The 23,456-nt window shown below is 52.7% G+C and overlaps 1 protein-coding gene across 1 annotated transcript; it reads right to left on the minus strand.

Moving 5' to 3' along the window:
* Positions 1-279: 279 nt before the first annotated feature.
* On the minus strand, positions 280-22,717 carry CORO2B (coronin 2B). The gene is made up of 11 exons (XM_009280405.1): positions 22,517-22,717; positions 9,348-9,464; positions 4,763-4,912; positions 4,201-4,365; positions 3,490-3,606; positions 3,288-3,392; positions 2,827-2,923; positions 2,038-2,150; positions 1,195-1,285; positions 943-1,082; positions 280-411 (listed from the first exon to the last, which is right to left on the minus strand). Exons 1-11 carry the CDS (start codon positions 22,715-22,717, stop codon positions 280-282), a joined length of 1,428 nt encoding a protein of 475 aa, XP_009278680.1.
* Between the last annotated feature and the right edge of the window lie 739 nt (positions 22,718-23,456).

Here is a 23,456-nt window from a genome sequence, read left to right on the forward strand (position 1 = left end):
CTCCCTCATGCCGGTTAATCCCGACAGAGGGGACACTGCTCGTCTACTTACTCCAAGACCATCGCCGGGGCACGCGGACGCCCCAGCCGCCTCTCATGCAGTAGCTTTCGGATATAGCAGTTTTAGTGCTAGACAAGACTAGGAGGACGTATTTCCAGTTAGCGAGTGGGCTCTTGGCAGGTCACTTGACTTCTGGCTCATATTCTGTGTAAGTGGATACAATAAAATTAAAGAGCGAGTATAAACAAAGAAAGTTTATTTATAAAACGTCCCTGGAAGTTAATTATTCTTCGGGCTGTTACGTAAGTTTTTTAACTCCAGCTGTAGCTGTCGGATCCGTATGTCTTTCTGCGAGAGCTCATCTTTCAGCCGCCGGATCTCATCCTGCTGTCGGAAGAACATCCGAAGGAGCTGAAAGGGAAGGAGGGAGCTGGAGGGCCCGCGCCGGCCGCTCGCCCCCTGGGCTTCGCCCTCCTGCCAGCCTCCAGAGCCACAGTGGGGACGTTTCATAACTCGGCTGCCTTTGCAACACGGCTTCATGTCATGTCATGCTGCCTGCTCTCTCGGATTTAATATTTCACCCTCTGGCTCGGGGATACCCTACGCATGCAATCTGCAAACTCAGCTCCAGCAAAACAAATTCCTTCCAGGATCAAGTGCTGATGTTTCCCCAGCACCTCCGTATGTTGTTCCTGGAGGAGGATTTTAATAAAAAAAAATAATTTAGGAGCTTAACGCCACTCCTTTTGGGTGCTCTGTGGTCAATGCGGAGTGGGATGCTTCAAGCCACAAGGAAACACAGTGCCCAGGCACTTCAGTTTGGGAGTACAAGCAGAGACCCACAGAGCGGTGGCTTCCTAAGCTGCATCCAGAAAATGTCCCTCCAGCCAGCCACCGTCCCCTTCTGTCCCCATGCCCTGGTCTGGAGCTGTGCTGCCCTACCTCGTTCTCTGTCCGGGGCGGCACGTTCTCCAGCAGATCTATGCCGTTAACGACGACGCTCTTCTTCTCCCTCACTGGTGCCTTAAAGACGATTTTGGATGTCTTCTTGTAGCCCTCCTTCAGCGACATCAGGATGGGATCTGAGCGGGGCAGAGCGTGGGAGAGGGTCAGGGGGGGCTGCGGCCCCATCCCACTGCCCGGCCATTTTCAGGGCTCCAAGCCGCCCACCCAGCGTGGTGCCAGTGGCTTTACCTCTGTTCACCCCGCTCAACCATTCATCCGGTGTGAGGGCTGGCTCCGTACCTGGAGTCATTGGGTAAATGTCCTCTTGGTACGTTTCTGACTAAAAACACAGGGAAAGAAAAGCAACCGCCTCCGTGACTCTGCTCACAATTTTAACTACACCTTGCAACGTGCTGCAAATGGTTGCGCTCACTCCGTTGGCATGAGCAATGCAGCCACCCAAGGCATCTGGGGAAGTAATAAACTAGTGTTTGCACCATTAAGTTAGATGAGAAACGCCAGTGCTGACTGCTCAGGGCACATGCAGCGAATCTGGGAAATGCTGGCCAGCCACCGGCAGCAGAGCAAAGGGGCTGGAGGAGGACGAGCGACTGCTGAGCTGCGGCAGAGCCCAGGACCGGCTCCTCCGCACAGCCCTGGCTGGCGGCTGGCTTTGCTTCCAGCCGCAGATGGTGCTGGGAAGGCAAATGCCAAACCCTGCTCCAGCTCCGAGATGTATTTTACCAGAAAGAGCCCTCAAACCTCAGGCGAGACAAGCCCCTTGTTACCTGTCACAATGGACCAAGCTGATTTTGCACAACACAATGACATCAAGGCCAGGAGCAATGCAGAGATGCATTTCCTAAAAACATTCCCATTAAGCCTTGGGTAAAAACACCCTGGGAATCCCATGCTTGGGAAGTGTAACAACTGGGAGGTCTAAGACTGGTGCAAAGAGACACAGTTGGACTGGTCAGCAGAGCGGTGCAAGCAGGGGCATCTCCATCACACCAGACCTGCTTTGGACACCCCCTGATGCCGCTCGCCCCCACCAGCCTGTCCCCGCGCCCCGGCGTGCAGTGAGGGACTCACCCTCCTCGGCACGATCATCGAGATGGGTTCGATCAGCCCCTTGAGGGTGACGAGCTTGTAGAAACGAAAGACCTCGCAGGCCGACACATCCAGCCCGTGCTTTGGCATCACCCCTGCGGAGGAGGCGCAGACAATAACCCCCGGGTGCTGCAAACCCCAGGCAGCTGGCTGGGACCCATCCGCCTCCCCGGTACGGAGGACCCCAAAAGGTCCTTGCTCTCCATCAGGAGACCCAGGTCTTTCCTGAATTAATCCCTGCTATCACCCTGGGGACCTGGGGCACAGACCTGGGCCACACCAGGGGCGTTTGCAGGGACATTGGGAAAGGGATGAGCAGCTTTTATTCAGGACAACAATTTTATTAGGCCAACAAGGCAGATATCCTACTGGTTTAAGTGGGCATGGTGGTGTTGGGTTGACAGTTGGACTGAATGATCTTAGAGGTCTTTTCCAACCTTAATGATTCTATGATTCTATGACAAATTACAGGAATCACTGACTGATGTCCCCTGATAAAGCTGTGGCATGTGTGACAGCAAGAAGGGTGTCACTGGGCGCACGCCTGGCCAGGACCCAGCCCCAGCCTGGCTGCATCACCGCAGGAAGGACAGCACAACAATGTGAACACCGCCCTGCAGGTGCTGCAGCCCTGCGCTGATGCTCCAGAGCCGGCACAGCGCCCGCCAAACCCGTGCCAAACCCATTCACAAGCGGCATTTAATTAAGCACCTTCCATCATCTACCTTTTGCATGTTCAGAGCAAAGGGTCAGCAGCAGAGCCATCCTTACCCAGTCCTTTTTGCGGGGCCGGGGAGCGAAACTCCATGAGATAACTCAAGTAGGGCTTTTCCGAGCCTATCTCGTAGTACCGAATGTTGCCGTCGCCCTGGAGCGAGTGCAGGGAAGAGGGACGGTTTACTGCTTTGGCAAACATGAGGTTGAATAAAGGCCACGATAACAACCCCCAGCACCCCATCCTTGGGAAATGCTGGGGGGAAAACAGGCTGGGGCCACTGCAGCATCGTGCATCACCCCACGGGATCTTGCCCACTCATGCAACAGTGGCGGGCACCTCTCCAAACCAGGGCTTCATGGCCAAAGAGCTGCGTAACACTTTGCTGAGGGCTCAGTACAGCCCTGTTCCCTGTCTGGCTCTTCTCCCCCACACCGTTTGCTGGGGAGAGGCCCCTTCACCTCTCTGGGAGATGCTGCAGCCCCCACAGCTGCGGGATGCGAATCGCAGCCCATACCTTGCCAGCCAAGTACAGCATGTGAGTGTCAGCATCGTAGAAAGGGAAGAGGAGACCTGACAGCCCATCGATCTCCTCCTCTATCAGGGGCATGGACAGGTCTTCCTGCGCAAGAGGAAAAAGCACTTTATTAACCAAGATGTCCCAATGCTCGTGCTGAGTGGGGTCCCGGTGGGGATGGAGCGGGGGTCCCAGCACCCACCTGGTCCCAGAGGGCGATCTGCCGTGTGTTCCAGCGCGACACCCCCGTCGTCAGCAGCCGCTTCGTGCTGCCCAGGAAGACCACCCGATTGACACGGTGGTTCTTGCAGCTGGCCTCCTGCAAGACAGGAGCACGCTCACCGGCAGCCCCCCGACCCGGCCCTTGCCCCGGGAAAACCCTTTCCTTGGCAGCTACCCCAACCTGCCACCACCCCAGTGCCTCTCCTGCCTCATCCCAGTGAAACGCCGGCTCCGTGCTGGTGGCGTGGCAGCCAGTATGGAAGTACCGTGATTCAGCACCTGTCCCCTGTGCAAAATGAAAATGCCTATCATCTCCCTTAATATTAGATACCAGCTTTACTGAGAAACCACTGTCTTCCTCAAAAGTGTGGCTCTTTCTGGAACTTTCTGCACACACCCCTAATTTCTACTATTTTCCACAAATCCTTAATTTATAAAAGAATAAAAGCCTCCAACTCCTGTGCTTGGGATGAGGCCGAGCCCTCCCCATCACCTCCACCTAATTAAAACAACCAGCCCCTCCTCACAGCAGAGAATTACTTGCAGACCCCGAGACATGCAAAACATCACGAGTATGTACAATACCTTGCAATTGTTTTTACACGTGTCAGTAGGATTCCTCCCCAAGATCTTATTTCTAACAACCCCCCCATCCCATGCAGCACGCAGCACCCCAGCACAAGCACTACACCTGCAGGACCCTGCCGGAGCGTGGCTCCACAACCCGCAGCTTCTTGTCCTTGCAGGTGGTAGCCAGGAGGCTGCCATCAGTGTTGAAGGACATGCATAGGATGACGTCCGTGTGGCAATCGATCATCTTCACCGGCTCCCCGATGTCCAGGTTCCAGATGAGGACCTGCAGGAAGCGGGGAGGCTGCCTTGTCGTCTCCACTCCTGGTGACCTCCCCCACCTGTCCTGCAACCTCCATGTCTGCTTTGGGCATCTTAATATCTCCTATTTTGGCTGAAATCGCCCCCTCATCACCTACAGATTCCCTTCCCTCCTCCCAGGGCTGCCCTGCAGCTGCTGCTTATGCAAAATTAAAATAGTCCTTATGAGCGGGTGCAAGACCTTTGCATGAGGGAAGGTACCGTCTGCTGCACGACATGGTGGGTCATTTTCTTCCATCCAGCAGGATCCTGCCCTGGCTGCACGCAGGTGACTCCCACCCGTGCCACGAGCAGGGAAAGCCTTTGCAAGGGCAGCCCCAGGCAGCGGCCAAGCGCAAGGAGCGGGGCTGGTCAGGGCTCACCTTATAGTCGTAGCCGGCGCTGAAGAGGATGTTGTTGGTGGTGGGGTGCCACTCGACGAGGCCAACACGCCGGCTGTGCCCATACAGCTCCAGGACGGCCTCTGTCATGTTCCTCTTCAGGCCGCCCTCGGGGATCTCCCAGATCCGCACCTGCGGGATGGGGCAGACATCGGGATGGCTTTGGGAGCCCCGGAAGGACCCTGACACCCATCCAGAGGGGGCTCTGAGCTGCTGAATCCCTGTAGTGCCCCAATGCCAGCAGCCTCATCCTTCACCCTAGTGCCTGTCCCAGGGGTGGCCTCTGTCATGTTCCTCTTCAGGCCGCCCTCGGGGATCTCCCAGATCCGCACCTGCGGGATGGGGCAGACATCGGGATGGCTTTGGGAGCCCCGGAAGGACCCTGACACCCATCCAGAGGGGGCTCTGAGCTGCTGAATCCCTGTAGTGCCCCAATGCCAGCAGCCTCATCCTTCACCCTAGTGCCTGTCCCAGGGGTCGATCCGGTCCCCTGCAAGGGCAGGGGGGGAGCACGGGGAGTCCGTCCCATCAGACCAACAAGCACCGGGGGAAAGGGTAGCCCAAAAAAAGGCAGCGGTTTCACCCCTGGGCTGTGGGTGCCGAGGAAAAGGACCTGATGAAGCTGATGCAGCGCTCCTGGGGCAGCGGGGCCAGGGCAGACACCCCCCACCCCCCCCCCCCGCCCTCCCTCCAGCAGGGAGAACCTGGGTTAAAAACAAGCCAGAAAAGCCTCTGCAGAGAAGGTGCTTGCTGAACAAAAGGAGGCGATGCACTGGGACAGAATAAAGCTTCTATAGCATCTCCTCTTCAATTAAACAGCTCCAGATAATGCTATCAAAGAGCAGTTATAGAAGCTTTCATCTCCATGGCAGGTCACTGGTATGAAGCCAAAGTGACACGTCGCATTTATCTAACCCCCTCGGTCTGCTCCGTGCCCGAGCACCCTGGACCCATCCGAGCAGCAAGACTCGAGGTCCTGCCAGCCCTGCGGCTTCCCGGAGCCACCCAAAACCCAGCAGTGTTTGGTAGTGCGTACACGTCCACGAGGTTCAGATGAAGAGAAGAAACGACCAAGCTTTGCACTCTCATCTCCTCCCCACAGCAAGCTGCCTTGGCCAGCGCGCTCGTCCTTCCCAGAGCCTTCATCTCATCCCAGCTCTAATATCAGTTGCAGACGCATCACAACACCTTTAAGTAACACCCATTAAAAAAGCCAAACCGTATCGAATGCAGCACACAGCCCGTGCAGGTTCCCTTTCGCCTCCTCCGCCAGCATCTCAAAAGACAAGCTTGCCTTTGGGCAGACGCAGTAGCCGGGGCTGTGCAGCCCCAGTGGGCATTGCTGAGTTGAAATAAAGCTTTTCCAAAACATAGGGAATATCTGGGAGGCTGCTGCCCAGGGAGGACTGATCCTGCTGCCCTTTCGGTCGCTCCTCCCTCTCTTCACCAGCACCCCCAAGGGTCACCCCATCCAGCCAGGGGCTGAGCTACAGCCGGGGGCAGGGGGGGCCAAAAGTTAATTTGCAATATTGCAGTGAAAAATCTGCATAGAGATGTACGGATGGAGCGGTGAGTTTTCTGCCTGAACCTGCACGTTTGGAGGTGGAAGACACTGCTCTTTGGGTTGCATGACGTGCAGAGAAAACAGCATTATGAGAGAGACACAGTTAAGAGGCTGGTTTGGCTCTCAGGGACGATTCTGAGAGCATCAGTGGTTTTCAAACAAGACACAACACAAGGAACAAGCAACACAACCCTGATCACCGGGTGTTGAAGGAACCGGTTATGAAAGCGGCGGGTTACGAAACGGCTGTTACCAAACCTCCGGCTGCGCCTCGCTCCGGCAATCTGCATCCACGAGGGCTCCGAGCGAGCTCTGCACGCTGGAGAGGCGCCTGCTGCACGCTTGCTGCTCCGGGAATGCATCGTCAAACCCAGGGGGACACACACAGGGAAACCTTCGTGTGCTCAGCTGCGATGCCCAGGCTCCCTGCATCGTCAGGGTCTGCTCAGCTACGAGCTACCTCTCGCCTTTCGCTGTGCAGGGAGACTAGTGGGCGGTTATTAAATGTGTCCTGCACCACGGGGTCCTGCATCCATGCTCAGCTAGGAAGCATCGCTGGGGCTCTGCAGCGCGGCATCACCTCTGCAGTCTGCTCCTAACAGAGTTGCATCATTCCTCGTGTCTTGCAAAAAAAGGGGGTGAGTGCCAGGGACAGGCTATTTTAGGCAGGTTTCCCCATTACCATGGTCACTATGACCTGAAAATAGATGTGTCAGAATTGGTTGCAGTACTAATGCCGTTCTGGTGCCAGTATAGTCATAGCTGGAGCTAACCCAAAACTCAAGCATTGGGTTTCATAACCTCGTCCCATCTTGGGATGGAAACGATGCTTTTGGAAAATTAACATTAAAAAAAACAGAGGAACAGCCCTAGAAGCGCCTCTCTCCACTGTCCTCCCATGACACCAGGGAGAGCAGCCGGGGTGAGACGCAGCCTGTGAAACCAGAGGCTTCCTCTCCCAATCCATCCCAAGAAACCATCTTGACAAAATTTTCCCTGAAACGCGCCTTTCCACAGAGATGTATCCTGCAAACAAGACACCGTGCTGCAAAATCCCCCCTCTAGCTCTGCATGCCACATCAGTTCACTGTGCCTGAGTGCACAGAGAGCCCCAGCACAAGGAAAATGCGGAGCCTGAAACACCTATGGAGATTGGGCAATTCCCCTCTAATCTTTCCGCTTGTTTTGTCCTGCCCTTTAAAAGCTCCTTCCCAAAAAGCCTTCACAGCATTTCAGCAGCTCGCAGCACCATGGCAGGGCCCCGGAATTCGAGGATTAGCCCTGCCACTAATTGTCCCACAAGGACAAATAATGAATTAACATCCCCAGCACCCCACAGGAGAGCATCACGTGAGGACAGATGCCGTTATCCAAGTGGGGACAGATAGGTACGGACGGATACAGGTTTGATAGCGAGGGAGTAATTACAGGAGGGGTTTCAAGCATAGCAATAACCTGGGTGGGCTGTGAGAGTCATCCCTCTCCAGCGAGGCAGTGTCTAACCACGGCCGTTAATACGGGGTCCTGCCAAGCCCTAAAATCCTCATCACCCCCTTGGAGAGGATTAACCTGTAGCAATGCCCTGGGGACAAGGTTGCACACATTGTCCTCTCCGCATAGGGCATGATGGAGGAAAGACATGAGTCTGGAGCAGGACCAGCCGGCTGCATCACCATGCTCCCCTTAGGCTAGCGGTGCCCGTGGCAGGTCCTCCGTGTCTCCCGCGGCGGTGGTGTCCCCAGCCTGGGACCGACAGTGCCCCTGGCTGACAAACATCACGCAAATACTCTGTTTTCTGCAGCTCAGACTCCGCGAGGACCTGAGCATCCTCTCTCTTTGATGGCCTGAACCTCGTTAAACCTCCTGGGAGCGAGCGGAGAGAGCCCAAAGGTGCAGGACCTGCCCATAAGCAGCACCCTGGGCGTGGGGTGGCCCCGGGAGCCACGAGCCCAGCCAGCTGCAGGGCTGCTCCCCTCCGACTCATCCCCATCGGGGGGAAACCCCCCGCACCAGACAGCCTCAGGGGCAGTTAACTTAATTTCCCAGGTTTAACGATGGCTCATGAAGTCTTCCCAGTATCCTCCCCCCCTCCCAGCACCTCCTATTCCCTGGCGACTGTATATAAAATGTTATAATTTAAAGTGGGAGACAGCTCACCATGATTCATGGCCATGATCTGATTTTTTTTCCCCACTCAATATCTTCCTTGACAAGCTTTCAGCTAATAAAAAATGCCAATATACTGAGCTGCAGGAGAGGATGAGACATTAGGTGATAATACAGTGAAACGCTAAGGATCAGGCAATGCAGACTTGTAACTGGTTAAAAACTGGATCACCCCAAACCCCGGCTTCTGCCGTGCAGAATGGGCAATAGTTTCTGATCATCTCCCTTGTACAAAGGCTTTTTTTCCTTTATGATACAGCCTTTGGGATGGACTTGTTTGTGTCCAGAAAATATAAAGGAGGAGGATGCAAATAACAGCTATGTAAAGATAACCTGATTCATTATCCCCCAGCCCACAAAACTGCCTTTCGCTCATATCACTTGATGAATCAGGCCATGAGAGCAGTTGCAGCCCCTGCCGTCCCCGATAGCAAGAAGGATTAATAATAGCACTGCTGTTGGGCTTGGGGGAAAAAAAAAAAAAAAGGACCTCGTTTTGCACAGCTGTATGGCTTATCTGCAGCAGGGGACGCAGAAACAGCAGCGCTGTGACGATAAGTGACACCGGGGACAGCAGAGGAGCTGGGCACCAGCCACAGCCCCTGAACCGCCAACACAGGAGCCGGGGATTGGCACAATTTGCCTATTGCTCCGCATCAGTCTCTTACCCCCTCTCCATTCCTGAGACTGCGGAGCTAGCACCCACCCGCAGTGCCTCCAGCAGCCCCTTTCCCACACCTCCGGGTGTATAAATTAAAGGCAGAAGGGTGCACGGAGCTGCACGACTGCAGCCGCTCATCTCCCCAGGAGGTGCCAGCCTGAAGCGTCCCAGCTCACCGAGGTGTCTTCGGAGCATGACGCAATGATGTTCTCAATGAAGGGATTCCACTTGATGTCCAGCACGTTGCCCTGGTGTCCGCAAACTTTGGGGTAGTTTGGTTCAATCCGGCCTGTCTGTAATTAAAAACAACCAAAAAAAAAAAAAGAGGAAAAAAAATAATTTAGTGGTAAAGCTGGTAGGCTGGAGCCCTGCTAGAGGAGCGGGCTCTGTAGGTTGCTCCAGGACGGGGCTTTTGACCAGAGGAGATGCCTGGCTAGGTTGAGGATTGGTTTTACCCCAACAGTATTCCCAGGGGCGTCTGCAGCTGATCTGTGTATGAGAAGGGGTTTCTGCAAACACCACCCCATGGGGCTGCCTGCCCCCAGCGAGGGGGCACCACCAGCTGGGGAGCTCAGTAGGAAATCTTTGCATGACCGTCTGAAACCACGGGCAAAAGGGCTGGAAGGGACTCGAGAGGCTCCAAACCAACCCTTGGGCCTTGAGGCAGATCAGCCATCGGGCCATGCATGAAGTATTTGGTACTTTCCTCCCAAACTTTGGAAGTGACCTTGAGCAAGGTATGCATGTGTACTCCGCAGGACAAGTCCCCAGCGACTTTGGGATCATCAACGCTCTTGCTTAACAATGCTAATAATCTAACTGTGACACCACTGGATGGGATCCTTCCACACGGATGGAAATCCTTGCAAGACATTTAGGGACGGTCTGGTCTTGCCATCCCAGCAGAGCGAGGACCGGCAGAGCTCTGCAGCAGAGGACGGCGCACAGCACTCAGCACAGCCTCCTCTTAAAGTTCCCATCGCAGATGGGTTGCAGGAACCCCTGCTCCTTGCAAGGACCTTGCAGGGTGGCCACCCCACTGCCCTTCCTTCTCCTGGGCTAGCTCCTTGCCGCAGCCCGGAGGTGGTGGCACGCTTGGAGCACGCAAACTAACTAGGTCAGCATGATACAGCCACTAAATATTTCATAGCCCTTCCAGCGCTAACCTTTTAACATATCGAGCTCCTGGCTCCATTAATGTGAACAAAGAAACGCACCAAGGATAACATGCTGCATTTTTACCATCCGCAGCTAAGGGCAATGGCCAGGAGTGCTCTGGGCAGCCAGATCAGGCCCAAGGGCTCACCCCTGCACCATCGCTGCTGGGAAGGTTTATTTGAATTAATTTGCTCCCAGGGAGACACGGCTGCTAATTGCCAGGCAGCCACGGTCCCCGCTGCCGCGCTGCACGGTCGGTCGCAGCTCCGGTGAACGCCAGCCAGGACCAGTGCGGGATGCACAGGCAGAGCGGCTCCGCCTGCCTGGATTCGATCAGGCAGGGATGGAGATGCAGAAAAGCATTGCACAAGGCACTGAGAAACACAGGCAAACACAACCCTCCCCGAGACCGCTTTATCAATTTAAAAATACTTTTCATAGGCATTGTTATTAGAGTGAAAAGCCAGTTCTTGCTCAAATTGCTACAACAGCTCTAAGTCATCCCTTGGACACGGCCCATATATAAGATGAGAACTAGGCTGGCCTTAAAACACCGGGGACTTAGTTATACGGGTCATATCGAGGTAAGGGAAAAAAATAGGTGCCTGCTCTCACTGCCTTCAGTACATGAACAAATGGACACCTTCAGCTCCATCACTGGCTGGGTAACAGGGTCACTGGCAGTCATTCCCCTCTGCCCTTCGATGCAGTCTCTTTCAAACACTCATTAATTCCCCGGCGTGACAGGCGCGGGATCACATCCCCGTTAGCCGGTCTGTGATGAGCACTTAACGCAAGACTGATTTCTAACTCATGAGCTTCTTTCTAATTAGGGCACGTTACACAAATTCCCTACCCATATGGTGCAGAGTTCATTTTCCCTTCGGTGATTGATACCTGCCGGTGTGATTTTAACCTCCATTAGGGACAATTTCAGGGGTGTCAGGGCAGGGACGGATGGAAGAGCCGGGACAGGGTGGCTGTGCCCGCCTCCTCCTTCAGCTGCCGACAGCATCACTTCGGCTCACTCAGAGAGCCTAAATTTTGATAATTCTGCCCATCAGCAACAACCTGGCTTAGATCTGAGCTGCCACTTCAGCCCTGGACCCTTAACTGCCTCCTGCCATCCACTAATGCATTTTCTTCCCTGCATTTACCTGGCAGCTTTGCCCCAGATAAGCATCAGTGATCGACATACACAACATTTCTGACATTATCAAACAGCTGAAAGGGCGTTTTCCTGGTTGATGCCCCAGACTTGGGTTTTATTAGTGCTATTATAAATCAGTTCAGGTTTTTAGGGATAAAAACAAGCAAAGTGACTTTCTGACAGTTTTGCCAGGGTGACCCAAGCCTCCAGAGGCTCTGGATGGTGCCGCAGCCAGAAGGATGGTCCCCTGAATCCCCGCAGCTGCGCATCCCTCCTCCTGCCCCCCAGGATACTTTTCTTTGCCTAGATTACATCAAGCACCACTGCAAACACTGGAGCATCCCACAGGAAGGGCAATACATTAAAGTACGCATCACCCATGGATTTTAAATTTTCCTTTTACTTAGTGGCAAAGACAGCCCCTTGGGAAGTCCCTGTCACACCAAACCTGGATGGTGGGGGGCAATGGCCCCCAGCATCTCAGGGATCCCCCCAAGACGCTAAGATCTCCATGCTGGGAGCCAACGGTCCCCAGGAAAAGCGAGGCCCGAGGAGGAGCATCGACTGACCAAGCGCTGAGAATATGTGGGCCATAACACAAGGGAAATCATTAGGGAAGACAAACCCTTCATTTAAATAAAGATAAAGTCTTTCCAATGCAGAGCCTAGAAAACAAATTTGATCAAAAAATTAGTTTTCCAGTAAATTGAATTTTCCAAAAGGGGTGGAGGGGAAGATTTAGGAATATGTTGCTTTTCACTGAAAACATCCTGATACCTAAAACTGGCATTCATGTTCAGCAGCTGTTTCCTTGGGGCCTCGGTACCTCGGGTGTCCTTGCTGGGCTGCACACCCAGGAGGGGCTGTTTGCCCTGACGGGTGCTTGGGACATGGGGCGAGAGCTGCCCATCGCCTGGGGAGACCCGCAGAGCCCCTGAGTCAGCTATTGCCCTTACCCGAACTCCACTGCAAAAATCATGCCATGAAAAGTTATGAAGAAAAATCTGATTTTTCACGTTCTTTAAGTTTTCCATAAAAAAAAAAATTCTGCCCTCCTTTCATAGGTCATCAAGAAAAAAAAATTCTGCCCTCCTTTCATAGGTGAGGAGGAGCTGGCATGGGTGGGGGAGCTCAGCCCTGTGCCTCACAGCCCTGGAGAGAGGATGAGGTGCTTTGGGTCTCATCCTGCACACAAGCATCATGTGGAGCAAAGCGTGAGCTGCAGGGATGCAGCCACTGGGACAAGCAGCCAAGGTTTGGGAAGGAAAAACCCAAAGGTGAGACACAGAAGGTGGAGGGAAATGCAGCAACATCAGTGCTTCGTTAGCGCACGAAGGTCTGCCTCCTGGCACCACCCAGTGACCCTCCCCTGAATTAATAGGATGCAAAGCACAGCTTTATGGGTCATTATATTAAGTGGGCTAGCAGACATTGCTTACCCAAACAGCTCAGATTATCTAGCTTTCCCCCTATTTTCATATTTGCATTAGCATGACGTTATTAACACACTGTCTAGAGTAGAAATTCATGCAGCAGCTGTTAAGTTCCAGGCAGACAGACCTTTTAACAGCACATGTTAATATGGAATCACTTTAATTTTGAGCAACCAGCTGAGTGATTTCCTTTGCAAGGTAGTTTTGATGTTTTTTGTCACAATTCATTAGGCTTTCAAGAGGACAAAACAGAGTTTGGTTACTAGGGATAGTTTCTGCCCAAGAAATCAAGAGTTTTGATTAAAATAAGTTGAAGGCAGCCAGTGTGCCCACAGCAAGGGCACACTTGTGCCCTCGCCCTTGTGTGAGAGCAGTGGCGGGTTGTGCCCATGCCCAGGACACCTGAAAGAAAAGGAGCCAAATAAAGGAAATAAAAAGAAAGAAAAAAAATCAGGGATTCATGCCATAGCTTCCCATTTAGTCATTCTTAGAGGGACCTTGTCAGCAGCCGTGCATTAAGCCGCAGTGAATCCTAATCGCTGGATCCCTGACCCCTGGCTAGAGGAAGCTCAGTGACCCAGATACCATCTCTTTAGCGAGAGCATGCTGTGCCATGGGGCGGCTCTCCGGGTTCCAGCAGCTCTGACGTTTTCCATGACATGCACTGGAAGGAGCAAACCTTCCAGCAACTGCAGCCCCTCAAAGCCCTCCCTTTGCTGGAGCGATTAGGAGGACTTGAAAAGGAGAAAGTTATTCATATTATGGCTGGGGGGAAAGGGAAGAAAGGACAATGAATTTTTTAAGCTGGTTGAATTCAGTTATTTTGCTGCTTGGTGACTGAGAAGGAAGCCTTCCCCTGGGAACGGTTGGACCAGCAGCAAGGGCAGAGCCCAGGAGGGTTGGACGCACGGCCCTAGGAGGTCGGACTGCCCTGGGAAGGGGAACACCATCACTAGGAGCAAAGCATCTTTATTCTTAGAAGCATCACTTTTAAGCACTCTAAGTCATCAAAAGCGTTGCTGTGAGCGGTGTGAGCTCATGAGCAATTTTGATATCAGAGTCCATCTCGGTGAACCATCATCAGACTCAAGTGATGGGAAGCGTTATCACTTCAGACCCTCCAAGCAGCACAAGCTTCAGTCCCACGATGGCAGGACTCCACATTTGCTTTGCAACAAACCAGCAGGAAGCTCAGATAAGTCATTTTAATATATGTATTTCATAAAACCTGCTTTTCACCAGCTTCCCTGGAAATACAAGCCCAGAACATTTCCAAATCCTCATGTTTCCTATGAAGCTCTGTAAGTGTGGCGAAAACCTCTATTCAACTCTACCTTCAAAATCAGTCATGCACAGAAAACTTTACAGAAACAAGAGCAACATCCATCCAGCATCAATACCAGCACCTTCAGAGCCTGTCCCTGGGTGAGGAACCTTCCCGAGGAAGAAGCACCCACCACCAGCCCCGGGGACCGGCCAGGCCAGGCAACCCTTCCCCACCCAGCAGCTTCCCCCAGATGCTCCCTGATCCCTTATTAGCTTTCAGAGGGGGATCAGAGAAGCACTGCCTGAGCCATAGGGGATTTACAGGGTTTCCCAGGAAATCCTTGAGTACACCCAAGTCTCCAGTGGCTGAGATTAAGAGTAAATACATTTACTGCTGTCTTTTTAAAGAAGGTCTCTCCTACTCGAGAACCAAAGAGGAGGAAATTACACAGATTTCCCTGACATGGGGCAGATCCCTGGCTGATTTTGGTACAAAGGAAGGTCACTGCAGGTTAACTGATCTTCATCAGGAACCAAGTCAAACAGAACCAACACAAGCAAGAGAGAAATTGGACAAACCCTCAGCAGGGACCCAGAAAACCCATTGCCACGATGTGCTGCCGGCTACACATTTTCCCACACGGTAGTGGGGACCAGTCCCAGCTGAGAGCCCACGGGAAAGGGGAGGCAAGAGGAGGGCTCCAGGCACAGCTGGGCATCACATCTGCAACACAAGCTATTTAAGCAAAAAGCAGTGAGAACTTGAATGCAAGGGGATGGGTTACTGGGCAGTGGAAGTGTTGCACCAAGAGACAGCACTTGCTGCCCCAGTCACTTGTGCAGTTGCACAGGTAATTCCCCAAGGAAATTCCCATGTGCAGGTGGAAGGGTGCTGCTATTGGAGATGTTTCTCTCCAACAACTGAATAAATATAAAGACAGATGCCTCAAGCCTTTCTCCACCTTTTCTGTTCTCCCCAGCAGCACCCCTTCTGCCAGAACACACATCCAGCCTCCAGCAGCTGCAAACCACCAGACGGCAGCGATTGCGTGGCCCCAATTTGGCCAAAGCCAGCCAAGGCCGAGGAGATTGGGCAACCACACCTGCTCCCAGCAGGACCATCCCCCAGGAGGGGTGGAGCACACAACTGACCTGGCTGGAAGCTGGTCCAGGGATTCTCAGTAATATAAATCCATGAAAAAAACCAAAACAAAACGAAGAAATCCACGCATGCAATCAACAATATTGTTCATCAAAACATCAATTCCAGGCACTGGAAATGTCTGAACGTGCTTCTGGGTCCTGCAGAGAGTAACCTGGTTGTGAACACACTGCCAAGCTTCCTGACTGCTCCTGTGAATGAGAGCAGTAAGTAAAACGCTAAGCCAAGAGCCAGCTTTCTAGTAAACAAATTCTAGAGGCTCAGCTCATGTTCTGGCACCTTTGAGTGAAGAAGCTATTTAGCCAGATGTGCAACTCTAGGAAAATAACACCACAAGTGAGAAGTGCCGCCCCTTTTCCCAGCCTGTCACACCTGGGAAATGCAAACAGGGAGGAGAGGGAGATGTGCTCTCTGCATCCTCCAGCACCTGCTAAAACAGTGTTTGTATTCTTTAAACAAGCAGTGGAAATACGCAGGGGTGTGCAGAGCCAGGCAGGATTTCTGCTTAGTCCTACGGATTTTATTGGCTGTGCATCTCCCACCCCCTTGGGTCCGCGGGCACCTTCCCCAGCCAGCCTCGCCACGGGGAGGGGGGCGGAGAAGGGGAAAGCGGGAAAGGCTGCAATCCAAGCAGGTGTTAGTGACTATCCTCTGTACAGCAAGCACTCTTAGCCATCCGCTCCCCCGGCAGAAGCTACCCCTGCACAGCCCCACCAGCGGGGCAGCCCGACGGCATCTCTGCCTCAGCCTCCACGCCATGCTCCTCGAGCAAACATCACAGGTATCTGTGCCTCAGTTTCCCCAGGAGTCATGATGCTATCGCTGCCTCTGGCAAACTCCATGTTCAGGGGTGCTTTGGGATAAACAAACGGTCCCGGATTTACCAGGTTACTTGCCATAAAAAATTACATCAACTTATAGACGACTTAGTTACTCTTTTTGTTATACAACTAAACCATGCAAGTCATAAAGCAGGAAAAGAAATCAGCATTGCTTAATGCCATTTTTGCCAGGATGAAGATTTAAATATCAGTTACTCCCCTTGTGTGGATAGAAATACCGTTAAGTTAAATATAAATACTGTTGTGGGCCATAAGCGTCCCATCTTCTGCCCAGGCAGAGGGCAGCCCCCCGCTGCCTGCGCTTGGGGTAACTATCAGATGAGCTTCTCCAGCCGCGCTGGACCCACAGAGCCCTGTGGCCCTAAAACCCACAAAGCAATGCACACAGCAGCTTTTGACAAACAATTTGCACAGATTAAAACCCCAAAGCCTTGCTGCAGAAGTATTTATCTGCACCATAAAAGCAGTAGCCAGGCTCAAGCTTGTTAATTAAAAAGACAAAAGCTCATATAATGTCCCTGTTAAATTGGATTATAGAGACTAAAAATAAATCCATGTTTATTGGTAACAAAAAGCCACTTTTCCCCAGTGGGGACAGGGTTTCTCTCTATTTTAACCGGCAGAGGGGGCAGGCAATTGCAGGCAGGGCTGCACTGCGATAGCCCAGGCAAAGCCGAGCTCTCGCTTCTCCAGGCTCGACCCCAGGCTTTGCTGCAAATGCAGCAGCACTAATGGGGGCAAAATCCATATTTCCCCTCCCAAGCCCCTGTTGGCCCAAGGACTCACGTTTTCAAGCCTTATTTCCTCCTCTGATCCACCACCAGCTCTCAGGGCAGCATTAAATTTTTATGCTGACACTTTTTGACTGATCCAGGTGCTTAAAACCAGCCAGAGCCCAGGTCTGGGCTTCCCACAGCTGCTCTCCTGTTATCTCCTTGATAAATGCAGGGACTTCAGATTGTGCTCCCATGTGGAATAGTAACGCTGAAGTGTCAGCTTTTTTGTAAGCCTCAGGTCTTTTTTTTTTTCTGGCCAACTCTAGGTTAAAGGAAATGTCTCCTGCAGACTAAAATCAGATAGAAAAAAATTCATAGAAAACAAAAAAGTAGTACAGACCAAGACAGTCTCCTGTGTCCTGAGTTTAAAGGTAGAAAAGCTCCAAGGACAAGAAAATTGATTCATAGTACAGAGAAATAGAGAAAATTCTGTATTTTTTCCTGCAGAAAACCTCCCAGTAGTTTGAAGCGCAGCAGCTCTGAGAAGCAAGCAAAGCAGCTGTGTGATGAGCTTGCCCATTCTCTGCCCAGCCTTGGCAAGTAGGTGTCCCCGCAGAGCGGGGCATGCACAGGGGTCCCTTGGGCGATGCCATGAGCACACAGGCAGAGCAGATGCCACCAGGACCTTGAGCCAAGACAAGCCATCCCGGAGCCAGGGTGGGCTGCCTGGGGCACACAGCCCACTCCTCCTGCTCACCAGCTGCCACCCTGGCACACAGCTGGCAGGGGGACACCCACGCAGGTTATTGCTGTTAACCCAGCGCAGACAAGGGATGGTGACACTGCTCCTTGCGATACAGGGGCTGTTCCTCTGTTGTATCCCTTTGTGCTGGGTAACAAAGGGAGAGGCAATACCTGCAAGTGGTTTCCTGCAGCACAACTCAGGCTTTGTCCGACTGCTGTCCCTGCCTCCCCAGGGCTGCTGGGGAGGTTTGGGACCTCCATGGGGATTAGCCACAGGCTAATCACCTCCATGGGCTGTCCCTGTTCCAGGCAGGCTTGTACAGGGCACCATGGCAGCTCATCTGCCCCCACAGCAGCAGAGATGGACATCAGTGTCCCACAGGGACACAGGGGGGCTCAGGCCCCCGCCAGGCCCACAGGACCTCCCTGCTCACACCTCTGCACACCAGGGCATACACCATCAGCACAGCCATCCATCACCAGCAGCAAGGCAGCCCTGCCCACAGTGGGGTGAGGGACCTGCCCCACGCTCAGCCCCACGCCATGGGCAGCTCGAGCAGCTCACACACAGCCAAACACAGCTACAACAGGCAGTGCCAGCATGAGCAACAACTTTGGACTTCAGCTTCCTACATGTAAACAGAGACTCCCCTTTCCTGCTCACTGCTTCCTTCAGCCATGCAGGCAGATAACATTGTCTGGCTGTGGAAAACAAGCTATCTTCGTCCCCTGTAGAAACAAAAATCCTCCTATTGCAGCTTGAGTGATGCCAGCCACCCTTCTCCTGCAAAGGCTGCCCTCAGGGGTCCCTGCAGTATCCCATAGCCACCCCAACAAGCTGCACAACACACCACCACTCCACCCTTATAGCTAATCCCTGCATACCCCCGCCCCAGCCCAGTTTACATGAAGCCAACTAAATCAGGCACAGCTGAGACAGATCCACATACTGCTGGAGCTGGTTTTTCCCCAGCTGTTTTGGCCAGCCCAGGACCAGCAAAGCCTTGGTGCTGCCCAAAGCACACGGGCTCTCCAAGCTTCCTTGGTGCTGGTTGTTGCAGGTGAGCTGCAGCACAAACACACCAGTTTATTTTTTGATTTAATAACTGCTGCCAAAAGCTGTCCTGACCCTGGGACTGGGAGGAGAGCACCTCTCGGGCTTCGGGGCTGCAAGTGTAGTATCTTCAAAAACCGCCACGTATTTTGTCCCTTCCCTGGCCAGTGCGCTCCAGGGCTCCCCACGCGTTTGGATAAGGCTAAAGCATTTTGGAGACTAAACAGACGGAAGCTGAAGACAGCAGTTTAGGGATGGAAACCCCCTGGGAACAGGAGAGCGGGTGCTCCTGGGGCTGCATGGCCCCATCCCGGCTCTGGGGTCACACATGGATGCGAGAGCTGTGGCTTTCCTTTCAGAGGAACAGAAATGCTTCATCGCTACCGATAAAAGCCTGGAAATGCCACGAAATGCACCCTGGAGTGTTTGAAAGCCCAGAAGAGGCAAAGGCTCCTCCATGTGTGACTTTGTGCTGTTGATGATGTTGATGGCAATGCTGGATTTCAGTGTTGGCATTAAGGGATGTGCAGCACTGGAGAAAACACTGCTGTTTGGGCTGTAATATGTCCGATCTCAGATTCTCCCAATTAAGCACATTCTCTGCTAAAAAAATGTAGCCACACCATTCCTGATGTTTCTGGGATTTTTGCACAGATTTTTTAAAAACGGAGCCCAAATCTGGCTTTCCTATAATTTCACAGGTCCTTCTCGCTCAGCCCCTCTCTGTCCACGCATCCCTTTACGAGGCAGAGAGTACGAGGGATGGCTCGCAGAGGGATGGCCGGTGCCGGGAGCGTGTCCGGAGCAGATGGAGCAGAAGCATGGTCCATGTTGGACCACAAATGGGGACTTAATTTCACTGAACTGCTTTCCTGCAGAACTGCACTGTCCGAGCAAGATTGGATTTTGCTCGTGATGACGGAGCTCAACCCATTATTACTGACTTAAAATACACATTTTCGATGTGGTGTCCTCTCCCCTTCAGCTGAAGTCTGGACCAAATCTTTCTGTCGCCATGGTTTGGGGAGCAAATCATTGTCTTCTCGAGCCTCAGCCCGAGCACCAGCACACAAGCTCTCCTTCGCCCACTCTCCATGGATATTTATAGCACAAAACCTTTGCAGTGCTGGGGAAAGGCTGGTTCCCAGTGGCGACATTTTCGATGTGGTCTCCTCTCCCCTTCAGCTGAAGTCTGGACCAAATCTTTCTGTCGCCATGGTTTGGGGAGCAAATCATTGTCTTCTCGAGCCTCAGCCCGAGCACCAGCACACAAGCTCTCCTTCGCCCACTCTCCATGGATATTTATAGCACAAAACCTTTGCAGTGCTGGGGAAAGGCTGGTTCCCAGTGGCCGAGGCTCCAGAATTTGGGATCCTGCCCCAGCTCTGCTGCAGCTTGGGGTGGGGGGACAGGCTCAGGGAGGACGGGGGAACAAAACGCAGCCGTGCCCCATCTTTCCAGCCCACGCAGCCTTGCAGAAGCGGTTGCACATCCCCTTGATCGCTACGTAAATGCACGAGGAACCAGCATTTCTGATGTGCAGGCAGAGGAACATATGGCCCAGCATATGAAAATGCATTGTCACTCGAAGCATAAAGCAGAGGGGTTTCTGGTGAACATTTCTGAGCAGAACAGAGGGCAGAAATGTAAAAAAATAAAAAAGATGGCAGCAAATCAAATCCTGAGTAGATCTGCAATATCTAGGTTACCTTAATTATGTTCAGCTAAATATGGATGCCAATTAATTAGAGGGCTGCTGATTTCCAAAGAAAATTAGTTTACTTTTAATGAGCTAATCAGTCCCTATTTAAAAAAAAAAAAAATTATTAGCTTGTACAAAGGCGTGTGCAGCCACTTGACACGGAGTGCCGAGGTCTGCTCTGGCTGGGATTTATTTGGTGCAATATTGACAGGATTTCCGCACGGGGCTGACGATCCCTTTGGAACAGGTTGCAAATGGCATCGTGCTCCCCCTGCTCTTATCCCACTGGGACTGGGCTATGTTTGCCAGAAAAAAAAGGTAATTTGCTGGCAACACCAGGTTATTAGCCCAGGATTTAGGACCACGAGCAAGTGGCGTGTGGACGGGCATCCTCCCAGCTTGGGCTCGGTGGCATGGGGAGGGAGGCAGAGATGGGGCTGGAGTGCTCCAAGTGCTCAGACAAAGCTCCTGTTTTTTCGAATATTAATAAGAGTCAAGCTGTGCGCTGCAATTAAAATGCTAATTATAATTTCTTCCATCTGTAGCTGACTCTACTCCAGAAATTAAAGAGAAATTCAGAAGAGATGTGAATGTTACATGTCTAGAGAAGTGTCTAAGAGGAATGCCAGGGCGTGGGGAGACAGGGTGCGGAGGGGCTCAGAGGGGAGGGCTCCTCCATCCCACCGCGGCCGGCTCTGCCAGCTTCCCCTCCTGGCTGGAAATCCCAGCAGGTTTGGCACTGCCACTTTGCTGTCTGGGAGCCTGAGAGACAACCATCTTCTCCCCATGCATGTCATATGTCTTTATACGCGGTGTGTCTTCAAGTTACATGGGGTAGGTGCATCCTTAAGGGGAGTGAGTGCAGCTCCTCCGATGTCAAAAATGCTCCCGAGAACGAGTGACTCAGTCCTGTGTCCCCTCCTGCAGCCCAAGAGCCGTGGGCTGAGGGCAGGATGCCCGGGGATGGGATGCGGGTACCAGCTCGGAGCTGCCGGTCCACACACTGGAGCACTGGCAGGAGAGCAGCAGCATCAGTGCAACCGTGGTACAGTGCCCTGCGCTCAAGTTTCGGGAGCAAAGCAAAGGTAATATTTATTTCATGTTCAAGGTCGCTGCTGCCCGACTTTTCCTCCAAGAGACGCAGCTCTGCGTCTGTCACGGGGACAAGGCTCAGCCAGGAGCTACCGCTCCCGCCAAGCACCGCTTTCTGCACACCAAGTGCGGTCCCGTGGGACAGTTTCTGAAGTATCAGCTGAATTTCTGGGAATTTAAAATGTAATGAGCAAGAGATGTGCAGATTTATGTGGATACTCATGCAAAGAGCTGGGGAAAGTCTTAGCTGGGGAAGCAAAAGCACAGCACGGTGGGGAGAAAGGATACGTGCTGCAAACAGGATTGATAGTGCAGAGGTGTATGTGCCACTTCTCCCGTGCAAAGTGCTTTAGATGGGTACAGCTGCAAACCGAAGCCCAGAGCCCTCTGCACAGCACACGGCTTCTGGGCATCGGCTGCTCGTAAGGGGCTACGGCTTGGTGATGGAGTCTTAAAAATAAATCCTGCGTGAGGTGGCATCTGCTGCAGTGCAGAAAGCAAAAGCCCCTGGGGTTTTGCAACAGGAAAACTGCGTGCGCAGCTGTGCTCTCCCTCTCAGGCTGTCCAGGGCGTGAAATCTGAGGGCTGAGATTATATGGACAAGCTCAAATAAAGGGCAAGGACTGCTACCTGCTCAGCAGGACAAGGGGCTCCAGGGGGACTCCCCTGCATTCTGGGAGCTGTGTTGGTGAAACACTGGGGACAGAAACCCGAGTGACCTCTGCTGCTGCGAAGGGGCAGGTTGGAGATGTGCTCAGCGCCCACCCTGCCAGCATGAGCTCACTGAGAGATGCCAAAAATGCTTTTAATAAATGTTTCATTTTCTTCCTAAAGAAAAAACTCAATTCACTAAGGCAGCTGTAAATCCTCCCTTCTCCGCACAAGAAAACCGCAGTAAAGGACAGCAGAGACTTTGACACATCCCGCTGCAGGAGGAGATTCCCGGGATGGAGCGTGCATCCGCACACCTGCGCTTAGGGACCGGCTCCAGATCGGAGTCACCTCCGCCGGGGCCAAACCTCTTACCTGCTCAAGGGGGATGACGAGGAAGGAGCCCCCACCGGCGCTCTCTGTCACGATGGCGAGGAAGCGGGCGTTGACGGCGCAGAAATGGTTGTCATGGACGTTCTTGGTGATGGGGATGCCATCAAAGCAGTGCTCCCGGCTCGCCACCTTCCCGTAGACGTTCCGAAACTTGGAGCTGCGGTACTGCGGGCGCCATGACATCTGCGGGGCAAACGCAGAAGGCTTAGCCTTCCGAAAATACCCCACCCAGGCTGTTTCCCAGTTGCTTTCCAGTTTCCAACCTGTGCTGCAACAGGGATTTTGCCTGACGAGGCACAGCAGTATTGTGGCAGCTCAGATCTGCAAATATAATGCCCTTGAAAAAATGTAAGATGTCTCCCTGGTGCAAGGTACAATTCACAAAAGGCATTAAAAGGCTCTCTACTGTTGCAAAATTTAAGCTGATCTCCTTTTCAGCATGAACTGCTTATCTAGAACACACAGCACTACTACTTCATGTGCATATGACAAATGAATTAAGGCTTTTAATGTGATGACTTGGAAATGGATTGGTCTGGACCACATGAAAGCATGCATCAGGGCAGAATAAGAGCACTTAGGCAGGGAGTGAGCATCGGAGAGCTGGTACATGTTGTGTTCAGCTGTCTCAGCTTATTTTGCACGGGTCTCCCCACGTGGGCTAACCCATAGCATCGCGGGAGCGCTTGCTGCAGGCTGGCTGCCATTGCTCCCAACAGTGAGATGCTCCCAGGGATTCCACCAGCTGATCCCGGCAGACCAGGGATCCCAAGGACCCACTAGCTCACCCTGCTTCCCCATAGCTGCAGATGCATGCACAGGAATGAGTGCGCTTTCGCTTGTCCTCATTACTTTGCTTTTTCTAAGTAAAAAGAAGACTGCTTTTTTCATTTCAGTCTTCTTTTGAACATTTCTTATGGTA

The sequence above is a fragment of the Aptenodytes forsteri genome, unplaced genomic scaffold, assembly GCF_000699145.1.
Source record: "Aptenodytes forsteri isolate BGI_AS27 unplaced genomic scaffold, ASM69914v1 Scaffold83, whole genome shotgun sequence".
NCBI classification, from domain to species: domain Eukaryota; kingdom Metazoa; phylum Chordata; class Aves; order Sphenisciformes; family Spheniscidae; genus Aptenodytes; species Aptenodytes forsteri.

Excerpts from the sequence above, each read along its gene's own strand:
- CORO2B (XM_009280405.1), bottom strand. The coding sequence starts at position 22,717 with ATGTCATGGCGCCCGCAGTACCGCAGCTCCAAGTTTCGGAACGTCTAC. Across the intron at positions 4,366-4,762 it reads GCGCCGGCTACGACTATAAG|GTCCTCATCTGGAACCTGGA; the intron begins GTGAGCCCTGAC and ends CGCTTCCTGCAG. Across the intron at positions 3,607-4,200 it reads GCTCCGGCAGGGTCCTGCAG|GAGGCCAGCTGCAAGAACCA; the intron begins GTGTAGTGCTTG and ends CCTGTCTTGCAG.